Below are 20,601 nucleotides of genomic sequence, written 5' to 3' on the forward strand. Positions count from 1 at the left end.
GTATGCAACTAAAAATGATGCCCACTTCTCACTGCAAGCCATAGCTTGGGTTGCATCCTTCTTAAATGGTAGACTCATGATAGTCTTCTCAGACTCTGCATGTGCCTCCTCCACCACCATTCATTGTGAAGTCCCACAGAGTTCATGTACCGCACCCACGGTGTACAACATCTTCACCCTCCCACTCCTTCAATGACTTGGATCAACGTGACATAGCTTACACCAATTATGCCGACGACACACACGTCTTACTCCCCGCAACCAGCATCTACGAACAAGATGCTGCAGCACTAAGCAAGATATACACAGCCATCCAGACCTGGATGGCAGCCAGCGGCCTCTGTCTAAATGGAGATAAAACAGAGATCCTTGTAGTAGGCACTAAAGAAACACTCAACAAATGCTCCCCCCAATAAAAGCCCTTCAACATTGACAACTCCACTATCACAGTCTCAACAGCAGTTTAAACCCTAGGCGTCTACCTCGACTCCTCCCTGTCCATGTCACGCCAGGTCAGTGCCATAGCTTCCTCTGTTGCACTCACCACCAAGGTTATCAACGCAGTCAAGCCCTTCCTCTCAACCAAAAACTGCCTAGCAATTGCCAGAGCCACAGTCGGTACCAAGCTCGATTACTGCAATGCTCTCTTCCTGGGCACCTCTGCAAAAAACCTCAACAAACTACAAGTCACACAGAACAATGCCCTTAGAGCAGCATTGAGTATTCCCAAAAGGGAACACATCTCCCAGGCAAGGAAAGATGCACATTGGCTGCCGGTGAAAGAACGCATTCTCTTTAAAACCTTGCCCATTACACACAGATGCCTCTCCTCTGATGCCCCACCTTACCTATCGGAAAGTATCACCTTCAGCTCGTCCACACTAGATCCCATCTGTCTAACCAGATCTATGTGCCCGCGTTCAAAAGAACCAAAGCTGGAGGCTCCAGCTTTCAACACCTGGCACCCAAAAACTGGAACGCCCTGCCCACTGTACTAAGAAATGAAAAATCCTACACTGTCTTCCGTAAAATGCTGAAAACTAAACTGTTCAACTAAGCTTAACTTTTCGCTCTAACATGTAACACGTTCTATGACTCTTATGCTGTTCCCATGTAACCAACTGAACATGCATACTCTACTGCTGTCATTACTCTTTCCACTGTTCCTTTTCATGTATGCCTGTACCAAGCAAGTATTGTGTAACAGCGCCACGATGCCTCAGGGCCGATGTACGCTTTATACATTTAAAGAAAGAAAGAAATACTGTACGCTATCCATTTCCATTCAATATGTGAATGAAGATGGATAGAATATTGTTTTATTTTTTTTAAAAAGATACCAAGTGGATTTTCTGGAAAAGCACTACCATTTTCACTTCACCAGTGGTAATGCTGTAGTTGGATGTAGTTGGATGTACCTCTACAAGTTGGCACCAGTGGTAGTGCTATTTTCCCCCACAAGATCTCCTGCGTGAATAAGCATTATAAGCGGTTGTGGTTATATGTGCTGAATAGTACTGTTACTTGATAGCCCACGTCTAGCACGTTTTGAATGTTAGTCTCAATGTGCTCAGAATATTTCTACTAACCGCACACCATATTTCAATTGAGTGTTGCAGTACAAAATGGATTTATCAGCATACTTTTTCTGTTACCCACGTACTCATATGTTTACCGTAACATTTCCTTGTGGACAGCCCTTGGAAATAATTCTGAGGCAATCATTTTAACGAGAACTTAGATAAATATCCCCTCAGTGATCAGCACTCTGTCCTATTCTGTTTAATATATACATTCGACCTCTTCTTCTTCTCATTCTTTCACACGGTTTTAGATATTACTCTTATGCGGACGATACACAGATTTTATTGCGGCTGGACCTTACCCGTTCAGATACTACGGCCCGATTGAGGAGCTGCCTCAAGGATTTGGGTGCATGGATGTCGGCCTATTGTCTTAAGCTCAATACCAATAAGACGGAGGTGCTTGTTGTTGGCACGTCCTCCCCTCTTTCGTTTTGGACACCAGAATGCTGGTCCTCCTCCCTGGGCGTGTGCCCTCAGCCTGCTGCCTCAGTAAAAAATCTGGGGGTTATAATGTCATCCTCTCTATCCACTGCGAAGTAAGTGGCGGCTGTGTGCAAATCGGGACATTTTAAGCTACGCACTTTATATAAAGTGCTCCCTTATGTCCCAGTCAAATAACATGGCCTGGTGGTGGCTGCACTGGTGCTGAGCACGACCGATTACTGTAATTCACTCCCTTTTTTGGTCAGCCTCAGTATTTTACCAATCGGCGGCAGCTACTCCAAAATGCTGCCACCAGATCTGTGGTGCATCCCCCTTTTCAAGCCCATATGTCTCCGGTTTTCAGGCAGCTCCATTGGCAATCCCATCGAAAAGAGGATTTTCTTCAAGCCCATGTGTATTGTCCACCGGGCCTTCTACAAGCTAGAAGCAGAATACATCAAGGATAAGTTTCCTTGGTATGTTCCGGCTTGCCCCCTGTGCTCCCAATCTGCCTTTCTGTTATCTGTCCCTCGTATCAGACTGGCACGTACTAGCGGACTGGCCTTTTCGGTGCTGGCTGCGAAATCCTGGAATGACTTTAGGTTAGCCCTGCGAGCCACAGACAACCGTCTGGTCTTTCGTCGCTCTCTGAAGACACTGTTGTTTTAAGCCTCGGGTTGCTACTGCTTCTTCACTTATAGCTCCATGATACCTCTGGGCGCACGTGCGCTGTATAAATGCCCATAACATAACATAAATATTTGTATGGTCACTACGACTTTATAGTAGTGCCATTTTTTGGGATGGACTCTAAAAAGTACTATTCACCACATTTCCCCCTAATCAATTCCAGACTGTGAAAATGTATTGTTAATTTAACTAATGTGCTTTTTGTCTAATGATAGGATTTCTTTACACTTGAAGGTACTGTTCTACAAACGTCTTTAAAACAATGATCAGACCAATCTGTTTACCCTGAATATTTCTAACATGAGTATTTCTCACTAGTATCCAATCCAGCATACAGCCACTGAAGTGTGTAGGGACCAATAGTAATTGTTTAAAGTTTAAATTGATTACGGCTCTCCACAGGTCTTAGGCAAGAACATCTTTGGGGCCCTGAAATCAAAGGTTAAAATCTTCAAGGATGATAGTTTTAGTTGTTGTCTACAATGAAGGAATTATTATAACCAAAAGAGCTGTAATAAAGTCTAGGCCGGACTCAGGGCGGTCGAGGAAATGGGGGGGGAGCAGAGGGGGGGAGCGATGCAATACAAAGAAAATAATGGGTGAGTGATGGATATCTAAGAGATTCACAATCATGATTTCACACCCCTAGGTAGTAGCACAATGATACATTTGGAGAAAGAGTGAAGACTTAACAATTATAGCAACCCCACCAGCTCGTGCTAAGGTCCAATCCATGTTGCATGTGGAGTAGCCACTATATAGGGTGAGCAAAAGCATAGGGTCGGAGGAATGTGTAAGCCAGGGTTCTGAGATAGCGAGCATACGTATGGCTTTGAAGTGACAGTGCCGGTATGTAACAGCTTGTGTCCAGTCCATTTACATTGTTACTGTCAATGTATAAGACATGGTTATACTGAGTGCCAGATTAAACTGGAATATTCAGGCCAATAGTTCAGTTCAAGGTCTTCCCTCATGACAGTAGGCATCACTACTGAAGATAATTAACCCACAACGCTTCACGTTGTGCCAACATTTCCTCAAATTTACCACCTGTTCGTGGACATCTGATCATATCAAGGCTGATGAAAGGAATTTGCATCCTGTGGGGGTTGAACATTGTTGGGATAATAAATAGAAACACAACAAATAATGCTGAAATTCATTTTTTACTGTGCAGTTTAATAATGCTATGGTGTGCAAACACGAACTTGCACACATGATGACCTTAAAAGCATGCCCTAGCTGTGTAAGTAATCCTGGTGAATTTACAGCATGGTTAGAGGTGGCTGAACCACAATTTCGTAAAGTGTTATAAATAAACTATAAATACTTACATATGTCCAAACTAGCTGGTAAATACTTTTTTATGCACAAAAATACTTGCCGATTAGCGTTTGCACTCTACAACATTACTAATAGGGATAGTTAGTAGTGCCGTGGATAGGAGTCATTATAATACGTCCATCCAAAATGCTACTGCTGGCAAGCACTAAGACACATATTTGATATTTTAGAAATATTTACTAGCTATGCAGGGGAAATGTATAAACACGTATTCAACCCCCCTAGACCGTTCGTACTTGGAACATGACCACAAGATATCTGCTAAGGGGACATTTGGACGGTGTGTAAAGAAAGGCAGTCCACGCTGTCCTTTCACATGATATCACTCTCAAAGCATAGGGCAGGAAAGAGGGCCCAATTCTGAGATCTACCTCTGTTTGCCGCTGTGGTTTCACAACTGCAGAATGCAGAGGCGTCGCTAGGTGGGAGCTGGTGGGGGCTATAGCCCTGGGTCTTTTGGTTGGAGTCCTGGATAGAAGCTCAGGGGCTACAACCAAAAGTCTAGCTTGCCCCCAGTCCCAACAGTACTGGCATTAGCATAGTCCCGGGTCTTTTCCAGACCTAGCAACAGCCCTTGCAGAGAGATAGATACCTCTCAGCAAGCACAATGTTGTACCTGCGGCTTTTCTATGCAAGTTCTGCACCATGACCTGTACAGATCATAGAACGTCTAGAAGCAGGTCAAGGGAAAGAAGAGGCGTGATGATGCTGTGCTGTGAACAGTGTTGAGGGTAGGTGGAGCAGAAAGCCTTTTGTGGATAGGAGCAGCATGCAGCCTGAATCTGGAGTCTCTGTATCTGGGGTCAGATGGTGTGGAGGTGATCCCTGCATGGCGGCTGCCTGTAAATGGCTGGCTGATGACAGAGATGAATAGACTGGACTGGTGGTGGATTTGGACATGATATGTGAATTCCTGCCCCCTTTCAAGCTCCTTCCAGTGGACAGTCAAGGATCTGTTTCTTTTTCGGTGGTCAAATACGTCTCCACCATCACCCCCTCCATCTGGTGGCTCCTGTGCGGATGCACATGCTGCTCTAGTGGGTTGTTTTGCTCCACTCTCATTTTGAAGTGTGTGGTCTTTAGTATTGGCTGGACTTGGGAATTCCTCTGATATCTGTTGACCCCCCCCCGCCCCGCGCACTGGTTCTTCATACATGCCCTCTCTTCTACTGTTGGACTGTTGGCTGGTCCGGATGGACAACTCTCTCTTGTCACCATGGTTTTGTCTCTTCCCCCATTGTTTACTTCTGTCTTAATCTGTCCTATCATTGCATACTCTTCTACTTTCTAGGTAGCACCTAGGGACCCTGGGGTAAATGTACACGCTCTAAATAATACACTCAATTAAAGCTGTGTGTTCTTCATTTTGTCAGAAAAAAATAAGATTAGCATTTATACTCGTACCCATATGCACCCCGGAATGAACTTTTTTTTTTTAATTATTGGTTCCAAGATAGGTGACAGAAATGTTGTTGGTTTGAACTTGGACCAGTGCATATGGTGATGATATGAGGTATATATTGGCATTTACGGGACTTATGAGGATGGACTTTGCATATAATGGCAACACCTATAGATGTATAATATCACTTACTCATGTACCCACACGTTTGTTGAGTATCCACATCCTTTGCCCAATTACTCACACCATTTTGAGTAAAGGGTGCTGCAGCCAATCCACTCTTTCAGAGACCTCAAATGAGAATGCTTGGTATATGATGGTAATATCTGGTGATAAGGTAGCAAAAGCTGGCAGTGTTTGGCTAGTGATTTTACATGAGCCAAAAACAGTTGTCTTTGAGAATACATCTTATATGCAAGTATTTTTAAACCACCAAAATTAGTGCTAACTTTGTCGACCTTCGAGCGGTGAAACATTGAGCCATTCTTGCTGGAATGTGAACTTGCGACCTGGACAACGCAAAGATCAGAGCAGTGATCCAGATAAGGATTGGAAGTAGGAGTATTTTACTCCCTATTTTTTAAGGTTGAGAGTAAAATGATTTTTTAGGGAATATAAATGTAAGCCCAATTCCCAATGAGAGTATTTTATAAGTGAGTAAAAATAAGTTTTAACTGAAAAATTGAAATGTTTTTGTATTTTTTTTAAATCCTAGTTATTCATGCACATTAAAAGATACATGCTTACTTATTTCAATTATGCAGTTATAATAGTAGTTACTTCCTGTGTTACTACGTGCACTACTGGTCCAAACATATCCATGGAGCTGTGGGGTGAAAGCAGGGGGGCAGGATTCTACATGTCGCTTTCCTATTTTTAGTTGGGAGCATTTTTACTCACTATTTCTATTTGTTTTGGGAGTATTTGCCTATTTCTAGTGAGTAAAAGTGGCCGATACACACCTTATCTATAGGGCTGAATCAGAGAAAGCTTACCTCGCTCTGCTAACCTCTTTACATGTGTGTGTTGATGGTATTTTCTGATTATTTTCCTTTCTTGCAGTTTGAGAGATGCAGTCATTTCTTCCAGATGAAGAACATTTCCTTCTGTGGTTGCCATCCGAGGAATAGCTGGTAGGAACATCCCAGTCACCCCTCTTCCTTCTCTGTGCCTCAACCTTCATATATATATCATTGTACCTTCACCATTCTGTCCATGACCCTACAAATACATCCAAAGGAATGACTCTCTTCCTGAACCTGCCCTGCCTGGTAGCACACAGCTACCTTCAGACCTCCTGGGGAAGTAGTAAAACCTCTGAATAAACCTGCCATGGCTTTTCCATCCCAAAAAAGAATGATTTTATACTGGATCAACCAATGGAACAAACCTGCACTGACCAATCCACCTCTGTCAACCATTCCCCTGTGTGGGATCAAGCCTCAGATGATTGTAAACATGCTCGAATAGATCCATTCCAGTGAACCAGGTCAACCTTGGGAGTAAGTAATCCTCTTGTGCAGGGTCACCGGCCGGGATAGCTACGACTGGACAGATGCACTACAGTAAATAATCCTCTTGTAGAATAAACCTGCCCTGAATTATCCATCCCAGTAACCAAATCAATTGTGCAGGTTCGAACCTTGCAATAAACCCTCTGTAGTTGATCATCCATTCTAGTAAGCAATCCTCTTTTTTTACATGGTTAAACCTTAGAATAAACTTTGTGACTGATCTGTACCAGTAAATAATCATCGCTACAGGTTTAAACCTCGGAATAAACCTGCAGTGAATGGACCATCCCAGGAAATAATTCTCTTCAACAGGGTGTAACTTCAGAATACACCTGCCCTGACTGATGTTTCCCAATAAACAAACCAGACATACAGGCTCCAGCCTGTGAGTAAACCTGCGCTTACTGATCAATGCCAGTAACACACCACCTTTATGGGTATTGGGGGTTCAAATCATGTAATGGTGTAAACTTGCGCGAGCAGATGCAACCCACCAGATAGTCCTCGTCTACATGGCCATCTTCAAAATAAACCTGCATGACCGAAGTACCTCATAAACAAATCAACAATCATCTTCTGCAGTATAACGCCTCAGAAAATGTCTGCTTTGAGAGATCAGTCCTGATAAACAATACTGTGCTATTCGGTAAAACCCCTCAATAATCCTGCCCTGATTATTGAGGGGTTTGCCCTGATTCGTCACAGCAAACAATTCCCTTGCATGTGGTCAACGTGTGCATAATACTGCCTTTAGTGACAAGCACAGGTCAGCTTTTCTGCAATATCAACACTTATAAGAACTGTGCCTTGACTGATGAACCCAGGCACACCTTTTAACAGACCTTAGCAACAGCAAACCCTTTCTACATGGTCATGTATAGAAGACGCCTGTTCTACATGCCCTCTACATCTGACCCCCTGATGAATGCCATGCCTTCTTGTCCTGCCCAAAACTGGCCCTGGCCATAATGTGCAGACTTCCAAGCAAGCCACTGAGCACAGTACCTGAGCATGCTAGAGTGAGAGTTGAGGCATCTCTCAGCGTGTCAACCAGCATACTAAGCAAGGAAAAATGAGTGACTCTTGCGCTAAATTCCAAGTAGTCCATTCTCTGAACCAAAGCTTCTTCCCTCCTATTACCCTTAGTTATAACTCGTGGTAATTGAGTGGAGTTTCCAGATTGCCCCTTCCCTGTCATCTGCCAATTTACAGATGCGTGTCTGTTGCACATGGAATACAATGTATCGATGTGCCAGTGAGAGAAAGAGAAAGGGAGGGATTAACAATGGCAATTTGAGTTAGTGAAATGGGACCTGTCTGCAAGAGGCCACTGGGGGGAGTGCAGGTTCGCAGATTGTTTTGCCTTGTAAGGCCTACTCCCATGTTCCCCTGACTACCCGACTTCACTCTACGATCCCTTACTTCCTTACACTACACAGAATTACCTCCCCACAGACAGCCACCACAGACCTAGCCATAAGCACATTAACCCTAACTGTACCACAGGTAAGCTCTCCTCCTTAGCACTACCACACACTTCCCCATCTGCAGATAACCAGACCCACAGTGCTGCAGTCCATCAGATCTTGGGCTCTTCCCTATGAAAAACATACTTCTACGTTTCTCTGCAAAAACCATAGGAAGCAGATAAGGTACACAGAAACCGGCTACTTCTGACCTGCACCCATCAACACCACAGGTTTTGCATCTACCTCTCCCACTGTTCCACCAATGAACCCCAGCTCCATTTTTCTCACAAAGCCAGGCACAGTGAGGCGATCAATAGTGGCAGAAGGTTGCTATACAAGACCACTTAGATTACATTACGCCCATCTTCAACTTGGTAAACTAACCTGCTTTTAATCCTCTTTTGCAGTTACTTTGGATTTATCACCAAACATCCGATGTTGAATCGCTTTGCCTGCCACGTCTTTGTGTCCCAGGATTCCATGCGACGTGTTGCTGAATGTGTCGGGTAGGTGGCTGTGAACATTTTCTCTAAATTGAATCCCAGTTGCCTGGAATTCCCATGATTCTGAAAAGGTGATTCAGATCTAGGTGTGTTCCCTGGAAATCCATCATTGATGTGTCTGGGATCTGTAAATCCAGTGTTGTTATGCCTGGTATTCATACATTGAAGCAACGACATTCACCTGTGCGGTTCTTGTGTGTTTTGCTGGTACTGACCATTACCATGCCCCGTGCCCGGGGTGTGCCGGTATTTCATAAAATGGCTCTTCTGAACTTTGAATTCCCACTTAACAAGCACTATCTTCATAAAAACATGTGTACAATTACATTTTACTTATACATACTCATTATGAGTGTGTTACGAGTGTGTAAGTGGGTGCGTTCTGTAATGATTAGGTGAGTGGGTCAGAAAAGCTGCTTACACGGAACAGCATGCCATCAATGAAATGCCATGCCAGAATTCTGCCCTTCTACTCACCAGGTTGGTAGACTAAGCATGGCAGAATGACACTTATTGACAAGAAAGGGATTTTGCTTTCACATTGCGCACTAATTACAAAAAGTCACTGCACAATTTGCAAATATTTAATAAAAGCAGGACAGCCTGACACGTGTTTCAAGCTGTAAGGCTCTTCCTCTGAGGCTCTAACTCCTGTCAATCATCAGTTGTGCAATATAAATTTTGATCATATTATCCAATTGTGCGAGTCAACAAGGTGGGCTCCACTGTATAGATCGCTAATGCGAGGTAAGGTCTCTTTAATTAACTGTAACCAATCGTTTCTGCGCGAATGCCATTTGGGAGCCCAAACGGCATACGCGCGGAAACATAGAATGACACTTAGTTTCCAGGGTTGAACTGGGAACCAAAAAGGCCCAGAAATGTTTTTCAAAGTGGTCCTCTATTATACTGTTCGAGAAAAAGAGGCCCATGGCGCAAAGGCCCAACTGAAATCTCCAGAGTTCCCTGTAGACCAGTTCGCCACAGGCTTACATTTGTAATGGGTGGGCTAACACCTGAATTAACTAGTCGATAACATTTTAAATCAATCAATCTTTACTGTTTTGGTAAAGAACACCTTTATAGAAATGTTGCTCTTCTATCTGTATAATCCTAACTTCCAACAATACATGTTGTACAAAAACTGAAGGTCTGGTGTTTCAGATCTCTGAAAAAAAAGTGATTCAGACATCTCCAAGTTAGAAACTGGATTGTGAACACCATAACATAGGCCACTGCCTTCGAGTTTAGCAAGGCATCCAAAAGGACAACATATCCAAGCTCTAACTACTACTTAATAAGAGCAACCTTTCGAAAAGACCACCCTATATGAGTATCTGGGAAAACGATCTGCAGAGACCCAACTGCCACATCCTGACTTTTTGTGTACACTTCTTTCTTTCTTTCCTGTGAACCCTATCCCACACTCTTTGTTTGTATTTAGCGTAATGATTGGCAGTATGTATTTCTTAGTATATGCCCCTTTTATTTGACATGACGCCACTAGAACTGCATCATTATCATTTGATGGTCGTAGCTTACTCCCATCTTCAATTTACGTTTAGATTAGGCTTTTTTCCAACCCGTGTATAACTGTGATCACTTGTGTCTGTCTTTACTGTGTCCCTCATGAGTTCCTTACAGCTTGCAACTATCACTTGATCCAATGTGATATTACTCGACAAATTGTTGGAAAGTCTATACCTTTTGAGGCAGACACTTTCTTAACTGATCTCCCACCTTCTAACCACTACCAGAATCACTCTTGCAAAATGCTGGAGACTCACAGCTGCCCCGTACCTCAACATGTAGTGATATAAACTGTGGGAGATTGCCTCAGCAAGAAAACAAAGAAAACAGCCACACCTCAGCAAATATCCCCCAATATATCAGAATCCCGTCCCCGTTACACAATTTCTGTTCCAAGTCTCTTCACCAGATGATCAAACTGGCACTTTTGAAAAACTTCAGTTCGTTGTAATGTACCCCTTGAACCGGGCCTCAGTTTGGAATCTAAGGGGTGTCGTTCAACTAACAGCAAACAGAAGATATCTGAAACCTATGATTCACTAACTAGCCCTTGACAGACTACTATCGTAACCATGATGCACGTATCATCTTTGCCGTACCCTCATCCATGTTTTTCCCCCTGCCTCATTCGCAAGTTAATAATTTCATACAATGTCTGTTTCATACCTCCCTTACGCCTTTTGTTAAAATTGAATAAATGAAGACCTGAAAAAAAATTAAATAGCGGGATGTGGGATCACAATTTAACGCTTCTCTGCTGGATGGGCCATCACGTTGCCAATGTGATATTAAAGTAGGCGGGTACTGTATAGTTTTGGGGAGAAAGTTGGCTTTTGATTTAATGATACGAAAGATCCCAATAGTTCTCTAACATAGAATCTATTCCACAGATTCAGTTGCTTAACATTTTAGCTGATGTCTAACTGGGGAGTTGTGCGTAACGAGGAAGTGCCAAATAGACCTTGACAATGAAGACTGGCATGACAGTCAGTTCTCAGGCTCCTTCCCGACGCCCCTCAGAGCATTAACCAATAATGTCCTATAATACGTTGCATAAGGACTACATGGTGCTACAAATTAAATTGAACATGCAGAGAACTGATAGACTGTCAGTCTATACCTACCCTTTGTGTCACGTGACAGCAATTCATCATGGCTGCTATTCAAAACGTAGAATTTCTGTGTACCTTCAAACCTCCACAATGCAATCCTTCATGTACACGTACACCCAAAACACAAGCGGTTCTCGAGTTCTGCTTTTATAGAGGAATGTTTTCATTTCAAGGAGATGGCTTTTGACCACTGATCAGCCGCTAGGGTTTTACTAAATGCCTGATGCAGATTGGAACGCTTTTGAGGATACAAAAACAAAGTTGGTTGGAAAGGGTGGATTTATGAGAAAAGGCGGCACAACTAAAAGGCACACTTACAATACCTCAGTCCTAGCTATGTCCCCTTATATATTTTCATCCTGTATCAGCCTTCCAATAGGCTGTACTTTGGTTAGTTCCTGCGTCCTGGCCCTTGCTGGGGTCTGTTGCGATGGCCCCAGCCCTTGTGCTTTAGTATGGCATTCGGTTTCCTTTTGGCTCTGGTTGTCATGGTGTTCCCCTGCATTATGGTAAGTTATGGCCATTGGCAGAGAGGCCCTGCCAAGGGTCGTGCCTCTGTGGGGGAGGCGGGGCAAGGAGAGGAAGGATGTAAGCAGGAAAGTGGACAGGGACTTGCACACACCATCTGCAGTGTGTTCAATGCTGGAGTTTTTTTGTGTCTCAGTCTCGCCCCAGCCTCGGTTTGTCTGGTCTTGCAGAAAGTACTGCGAAACTTGGTGATGCTCTCTCATTTCTGGAATCGCGTTTTGGATGTTATGGTTTCGCTGCCCGACACAAACCCATGATTGAATCTGTTCAGAAAAAATGCTGTTAGATCGATGGCATCAAGTCAATATTGACTGGGAAGAACGCATACAAGTACAAAGTCCTTTCAAATCTGTTCCACCATTGTGGTCGATGAGAACACATCTTATGAAAGGAAGGTCCAGAAACTCAGATGTCAGTCATCACTGATGCTTCCTTGTCATAATATGGGGGAGGGGGGACATGGCAAAGATATAGAGGCAAAAGACAGTTGCCAACTGATTGAAAGGCTCTCCAGAGAAATGTACTAGAACTGAGAGCAGTCTGCCTAGCATTAAGGTGCTTTATGCCAGTCCTCCAGGGTAATCTTGCAAACATTGTAACAGACAATAATACAACAAAGGGTTAAATTCAGAAGCATGGAGGAACGAAGGCAAGAGGACACTTAAAAAAAGCACAGGAGCTGCCAAAGAGCACAGCAGCATCCGGCTAATAGCAGAACACATCCTAGGTCCTACCACTCATTGGGCAGCTTCTCTCAGATGGGATATCACGGTACAAGAAGAATGGAAACTGGCCCAGAACATCTTACATTAGATCTTCAATCCGTGGGAGACCTTGGCTATAGACAGTTTTGCATTCGCGGAGAATTACAAATCTTATCATTATGCATCCAGACATCTGAAACCTCGATGCTCTGGGAGAACAGTTTTGCATACACCGATGCAGTTTGACTACAATGTTTCTAATGACTCCCACATGTTTCAGCAGCCCATGGTTCTCAGATCGGCGTTGCTTATCTGTGTAGAATGACCTTCTCACCGAACCTCTGCTCATGTTATTGACAAAATAACAGGGTCAAACTATGCACCACTGCCTACATGACTGCCTAGTAGCTAGAGTAGAGTACCGTCATCTGGAATTGCTTAGAAGATTATAAGGAGGTTCTAGCTACAGTCCAGGCCGCCAAATGATCCTACATTGATATTGATATTGATATTTTATTTGTATCGCGCTCGTACACAAGTGTTTCAGAGCGCAATGAGGCAAGGGAGGGGAACAAGAGAGAACAAAAACAATGATCTTACTAGGCCCAGTGACTTTGAGAACGCGCAAGTGCATGGGAGAGGGAGAGGGTTAAGTGCAATGGAGGGGGGGAGATTGAAAGTGCTGAGCAAAAATGTAAATAAGTAAATAAAACATGAATAAATGAATAATAAACAGCAACAAACAGTTGTAGTGCAGCCAGCAAGTGGCAAGTGCTAGGAATAAGGCAACAGACAGGGTGTGTCTGAATATGTGCAGAAAAAGAAAGGGGGGACTGTAGGGTTACATATACAGACCCAGTGCAAGGGATTGTCTGGGGGCAGTGCGGGCGAGGGGCAGGGTGAGCAGGTACCTGGGCCTTAAAGACAGAGGGAGACCAGGTGCATGATGCCGAGACAGAACAGATCAACAGGGGAGAGGAGGAGAGAAGGCAGAAACAAAGAGAAAGGTCTTGAGGTGCTTCCAGAACTGGAGATGGTTATCCTCAAGTTTCAGAGTGACAGGGAGGCTGTTCCAGAGGGAGGCCGCAGCAGAAGACAGAGATCTACCCCCAGCTCGTTTCTTAGAAAAACGACTGACCCTGAGCGCGTTAAAGGTGGAGGAGCGAAGGGTTCGGGGGGGAGGTATTTATGGAGGGACAGCTGAAGGTATTTTGGACCCAGGCCCCAAAAAGCCTTGTGGACAGTGCAAACGGTCTTGAATTTAATCCTTGCAGCCACTGGGAGCCAGTGAAGAGATTTCAGGGCTGGAGGGATAGGATCCCAGGGCTTGAGGCCAAGTCAAGTCTCGCTGTCCTGTTCTGGATATGTTGCAAAGGGCAGAGAGTAGAAGCAGGTCGATTTAGAAAGAGGCTGTTGCAATAGTCCAACATTGAGAGAACCAGGGCTCGAGAGGCAGTGAGCTTCTGGGGGAAGGAGAGGAAAAGCGGAATACCTCTGAGGAGGTGCAGTAGGAAGTTTGACTTTTTTGAGACATCAGAGATGTGGGCAGGGAAGGAAAGCGTGGAGTCAAAGATTACCCCAAGGTTCTTGGCCTCGCAGGTGGGGGTAGGAGGAGGGCCAAGGGATGCCGGCCAGAGAGTGACAGGAAAGGAGGGTGAAGATGTGCCGATGAGGAGGATCTCAGTCTTGCTGGCATTCAGAAAGAGATTGTTGGCAGCACACTGATCCTGAATGGCAAATAGGCAGTCGGAGATGAGAGAAGGAGAAGAGGTGGCTGAGGGAAGCCTGAAAATGAGTTGAATGTTGTCAGCATAGCACTGGGAATTTGAGCAGAAAATGGCAATGCGGTGAGCGCGATAGTTGCCAGGTTTTGGTTAAAGAGCCATGGTGAAAGGTTGGATCTCTGGGGTACACCGCAGGTAGAGAGGAAGATAGAGGAAAGGAAGGACCCGATTTGGACCTCGGAGGGTCGATCAGAGAAGAAAGAGGTCAGCCAGGCTAGAGCCTGATCGGTGATGCCCAGGTTGTCAAAGAGACGGTTCAGCAGGATGGTATGGTTGACCGTGTCGGAGGCAGAAGAGAGATCGAGTTGGATGAGGACAGAGGGAATGTTAGAGTCAAGGTTGGAGAGAAAATCATTGCGTATGTTCAGGAGAGCAGATTCTGTGCTTCAGGCAGCTCTAAAGCCAGACTGATGGTCATGGAGACAGCCAACAGTATCAGAGTGGAGATTAAGCTGAGAGATGGCCAGCTTTTCCAGGAGTTTGCCTAGAAAAGGGGTAATGGAAATTGGGCGATTGTTAGCTGGGCAAGAAGGATCAGCTGTGGGTTTCTTGAAAAGAGGATGCACAAGAGAGTGCGTCAGAGGGGAGGGGAAGGCTCCTGAGGCAAAGGAGAGGTTGCAGAAATCGGCCAGAGCAGGAGCAAAGGTGTCAATGTGGTCCTTTATAAAAGAACCACATCGAACAGTTTTAAAAGAACTGGGATGAACCTGTTTTGATGAGACTTTCATAGATCGGATTTGTCTAGCAACCTCATCACGGGAGAAAAGAGGAAAGGATGAAAAAGAGGGTGGGGAGGTGGCTGAAGGAGGGTCTGAGTTCACAGAAGGAGGGAAGAGAGGAGGGGAAGGGGAGGAGAGGGTGAATGGGTTTTTGAGATTAAGTGAGAGGCGAGTGCCGTGCAAAGGACCTGGGAGGTGACAGACGGGATAGAGACTGCAGCAGGGTTGGCCAGCTCCTTGCAGATTTTAAAGAGTTTGGCCGAGTTGTTAGATGCCTCAGAGACAGAGGCTTTCATGTGGGCTCTCTTCTTGGTGTGTACAGAGCGTCAGTATTGCCTTTGGAGCAAGCGATAGGCCAGTTTATCAGAGGATGAACTACAAGCCCTCCATTTCCTCTCAGTCTCCCTACACTTACGTTTAAGTGAAGCTAGGTCAGAGTCATACCAAGAATTTCACTTGGTTTTGGGCTTCAAACGGATCCTCATGACAGGGGCAAGAGTGTCAAGAGTATCGGAAATAGAAGAGTAGAGCATAGACAGGGCTGTGTCAGGATGTGAGTCAGCGAGAGGTGAAGGGGCAGCGGGGGGAGAAGGTGGTTGCGAAAGCTTCCAATGACACAAGCTTCATGGGCTGGATGTCCAAGAGGTAGGTGGCAGTGTTGGGGTAGACTTGACATGGGGACAGAGAGGGAGAGATGAGAGGAGGGAGTAATCACTCCAGGAGAGAAGAGTGGTCAGAGGATGGAGAGGGGGAGCTCAGAGGAGATCAAGGCATCAAGAGTGTGCCCTGCAGAGTGAGTCGGGCCATAGGAGAAGGTAGAAAGGGAGAGGGAGTCACAGACATCAAAGGAGGAACAAGGAGTGTCAAGATGGATATTGAGGTCACCAAGAAGGAGGAGTTGAGTGATTGAGGCCAGGAGGGAGGAGGAGAGGTCCGCCCACTCAGAGAGAAAAGAGGTGATCTGACCAGGTGGCCGGTAGATATGATCCACAGTAAGAGAGTGGCTAGGAGAGAGAGAGAGCTTGCAGACAAGGCATTCAAAAGAGGAGTATGTCTGCATGGGACTGATAGAGGCAGGAATCCACTGAGGAAAGATTAGGGCTAAACTCCCTCTGGACTGGGTGGATCTGGGTGCGGAGAGGATCTTGTAGTCAGCAGGGAGAAGAGTGTCAAAGCTTGTGACAGAGCTGGCCGTGAACCATGTCTCAGTAAGACCAAGGACATGAAGATAAAGTTCTTCCAGGAGGTGGCAGATGTCAGAGGAGTGTTTGACAACAGAGCGAGAGTTGAGAGTGGCTAGATGAAGGAGGTTGCCAGCCTTATAGACCTTCGGGGAAGGGGTACAAATCAGAGATATGCCCTGCGAAGGTGAAGCAGGAGCCCGGGGTGGGACAGAGGAGGAGGGAAGAGAGGGTAAGGTAGCCAAGAGGGGAGAGGAGGGGACATCAGGAGATGAAAGGAAATTGATGAGGCAAGGGAAACGCCTGTCAAAGAGGAGAAGATTGGCCTGAGGGCCTTGGACCATGACAGTGCCATTAAGGTAGACATTAATGATGACTTTAGAGGAGTCAAAGGCAGCCATTAGAGCTTCCCACTGGGTGCCACAATTAATGGGAGAGGAGGAGACAGGACAGAGCACAGAAATCATAAAGAGTCCATAGATCTGGCGAAGGTACGACAAAGAGGATGTCGATGAGTGTCTGCCTGGCGGAAGAACTGGAATAGGTGTCAGCATTAAGGGAGACCAGGGTTGGAGGCCAAGATATCCTTTTTGAACTTCTTCCTACCAGACTTAGTGAGAAGGGGAAGGATAGTCAATGGAGAAGCATTTGGAAAAGATGGGAGAAACAGTAAGCGCCATGGGAGTGGTAGCCTGAAAAGGAGGGAGAAAGGAGAGGGGGAAGGCAGGTAACAGTGGAACAAAGAGATTGGTGAAATCGCTGGGCCAGCAAGTTACAGAGAAGCAACAATTACAAGCAAAGTGCAGAGCAAATAAGCAGAGTACAGCACAATTTGACTTTTAAACCAAAAAGCAAAAACAGCAAGATCTGACTTTTAAACCAAAAAGCAAAAACAGCAAGATTTGACTTTTAAACCAAAAAGCAAAAAAAAACAGCAAGATTTGACCTTTAAACCAAAAAGCAAAAACAGCAAGATCTGACTTTTAAACCAAAAAGCAAAAACAGCAAGATCTGACTTTTAAACCAAAAAGCAAAAACAGCAAGATTTGACTTTTAAACCAAAAAGCAAAAAAACCAGCAAGATTTGACTTTTAAACCAAAAACCAAAAACAGCAATACGTGAGTTTACAATTGGGTTCAGATGCAAGCAAAGGGTCAAAAACGCAATACAATTCAGAGTGTGAACATGGGAGAAACTTGTAGAGCGGAGAGTGAAAGTCAAAAGGGGAGTAGGAGTGAGTCCAGGAAGGAGGGATCTACACCATGGTTAAGGAAGTGTGAATGTCAAGGCAGTCCAGATTTCATAGAATAGTGTGGTGGCAACATTATTGAAAGGTCTGGTGCCAGAGTGCAGAAAAGAACCCCAAGTAGCGTTCTGGTAGCGGACAGGGGCCTTGGGAGTGGGCCTTTGGTGAGCCTGCTGGTCCCCAGTTGGATAGAAGAATGCACTCAGTGACCAATGGGAGTGCAGTGCAAGGAAGGCAGCTCAGTCAGACTGCTTGAAAATACAAAGAAACGACGGCTATCTTGGAAATGCTGCAAGATCTTGAAATAAGCAGGAAACAGTGGTCAAACACGTGGAATCAATGCAGCAAGGCATCTTCTGGTGGCAAACAGCACTGCAATGTCAATGTGCAATTAAACAGTGAATTTAGCCCAAATTGCACGTGATTTTCTTTTTTTGGATTTTTTTTTTATTCACCTGGAGGTGCAGTAGATCACAGCAAGTGCACCTACCTAATGGAGAAGGCAGTAGAAGCCCTGCACGAGCTCACAGTCGTGCAAAGACAGATGGCAAGGGGGGTGGAAGCTGGACCTCACACTCCGGTGTGCAGCAACAAATGAATCAAGTCAAGGCAAAGGGCCTTGGCGAGGGGGCCGCTAAAGCCTGCCGGTCCCCAGTTGGATAGAAGAATGCACTTGGTGACCAATGGGAGTGCAGTGCAAGGAAGGCAGCTCAGTCAGACTGCCTGGAAACACAAAGAAACGAAGGCAGCCATCTTGGAAATGCTGCAAGAGCTTGAAATAAGCAGGCAACAGTGGTCAAACACGTGCAATCAATGCAGCAAGGCAGCTTCTGGTGGCAAACAGCACTGCAATGTCAATGTGCAATTAAACAGTGAATTTAGCCCAAATTGCACGTGATTTTCTTTTTTTGGATTTTTTTTTTATTCACCTAGAGGTGCAGTAGATCACAGCAAGTGCACCTACCTAATGGAGAAGGCAGTAGAAGCCCTGCACGAGCTCACAGTCGTGCAAAGACAGATGGCAAGGGGGTGGAAGCTGGACCTCACACTCCGGTGTGCAGCAACAAATGAATCAAGTCAAGGCAAAGGGCCTTGGCGAGGGGGCCGCTAAAGCCTGCCGGTCCCCAGTTGGATAGAAAAATGCACTTGGTGACCAATGGGAGTGCAGTGCAAGGAAGGCAGCTCAGTCAGACTGCCTGGAAACACAAAGAAACGAAGGCAGCCATCTTGGAAATGCTGCAAGAGCTTGAAATAAGCAGGCAACAGTGGTCAAACACGTGCAATCAATGCAGCAAGGCAGCTTCTGGTGGCAATTAAGCTGAAACACGCAGTGTGATGTCAATATGCAATTAAACAGTGAATGTAGGCCAAATTGCAAGCAATTTTATTTTTTTAACACCTGGAAAATATTTGTGATTTGGTGTTGGCCCCATAACTTAGAGCTCCTGCATTTTCAGTCTCAAAGTATCCCCAGTACATGTTATAATTAACTAAATCTGCCCTTCAAACCTCTTCTTTGAGAATTCATACTGTGGATATTTCAAGGTACTCATTAAGATCAGTTCAAAAATCCCTAAGCACAGAAAACAATATTCAGGATTTTCCTTTCTGCAAACCAGCTGCTGCTGGAGAGCTTAAAGTTGCCTTATTGAAAAAAAAACTGATGTCACAATCATTCGAGCCTCCCCACAGTTGTGACTGAAACAACTTGTCATGAAAGGTGGCTTTCCTTGTAGTTATTATTACATTGGCAACACAAATAAGTTAGTTCCAGGGTATCTTGGTAAAAGCAAAAACAAACGTTTATAAAGACGGTTCTCAGAATCAATCCCAGGTTTACTCTTAATAGTTTCTGGGATTCATTCGAAGATAATGCTGCAGATAAGTTACATAAACTGAACGTTAAAAGAGCACTTACGTTTTTACAGAATTTATGTTTTCTGAAAAATGGAGTGGGTCCTGCTGGCTTTTGGTCACACTCAAAAATGACGACCATTTACAAACAAAGTGTTGCCAGATGTCTGATGAACTGCATTAAGCTACAGACAGCTGCCTAGAAGAGTTATGGGCCACTCTCCTAGAGGGATGGCAATGATGGTGGGCCTCATGGCAAATACCACACTGGAGGAAAGTTGCTGAGCGGCCACATTGAGATGTGCCACCGTTTCAACACAATACAACCTTGATGTCCATGTCAGAGCAAGCACTCAAAAGAGGCAGGTGGAGTTGATCTTCTCCCCACTACACAGGCAGGGGGATACTCCTTGTTATTCTGAGTGCTAACCGTGTGAATCGGTGAAATGGACTCCATGATGGAGAAGAAATATTTTCTTATGTTTAAGGGTTGTTTTCCGTGTATTGCACAGATTCCCATGCGTCCAACCCACCCTTCCAGGGAGATGATGCGATTTTCTCATTTATAATTGGTGTACTTCACTAACATGCTATTCAAATAGGACTGTTTAGAGCCATGTTTCCAGAACCCATGCTGCCATTTACTATCATTAGTGGAAATATGGACCTTATTTAATGACTTTGTAGCTTGCAGCCAGGAAAAGGTATTGTAAAAATGGTGGATTGTGCTTCTTAGTCACAGCCGGATCCCCATCTTGCCGCAGAGTAAACTGCTAAGCATCCAAATCTATGAAGTAAATCAAAGTTGGAGAACAGCCCTTACATTGACGTAATGATTTCTATTTAATTGAGTTTCAAGGAGTTTCATTAAATACATTGTTTTCCATTCTTGGTTGATTTTGACTCATTGAGTGTGTTTGTCAGTTTCTGCTGTTTCCTCTCTTATGTCTTCACTAATACATCTCTAAACATTAATCTGATCCGAGATTTGCGTGATGCATCATTTCTGAA

At 44.8% G+C, this 20,601-nt stretch overlaps 1 protein-coding gene and 1 long non-coding RNA gene across 3 annotated transcripts in view; one reads left to right on the forward strand and one right to left on the reverse strand.

Moving 5' to 3' along the window:
• The window catches only part of LOC138514158 (uncharacterized), a 62,338-nt gene extending 43,953 nt beyond the window's left edge, over nt 1-18,385 (reverse strand). Inside the window, exon 1 of the long non-coding RNA XR_011281887.1 lies at nt 18,227-18,385. This is a non-coding gene — a long non-coding RNA (uncharacterized lncRNA). The remainder of the gene's footprint in view (nt 1-18,226) is intronic.
• MAPK8IP2 (mitogen-activated protein kinase 8 interacting protein 2) overlaps nt 1-20,601 on the forward strand; it is a 451,558-nt gene that overhangs the window by 417,685 nt on the left and 13,272 nt on the right. For both annotated transcript variants that reach the window (XM_069629461.1, XM_069629462.1), the window contains exons 10-11: nt 6,508-6,578; nt 8,836-8,934. In XM_069629461.1, coding sequence (XP_069485562.1) covers nt 6,508-6,578; nt 8,836-8,934 — 170 coding nt within the window. The remainder of the gene's footprint in view (nt 1-6,507; nt 6,579-8,835; nt 8,935-20,601) is intronic.

The sequence above is a fragment of the Ambystoma mexicanum genome, chromosome 12, assembly GCF_040938575.1.
Source record: "Ambystoma mexicanum isolate Mex_15411 chromosome 12, UKY_AmexF1_1, whole genome shotgun sequence".
Lineage (NCBI taxonomy): Eukaryota > Metazoa > Chordata > Amphibia > Caudata > Ambystomatidae > Ambystoma > Ambystoma mexicanum.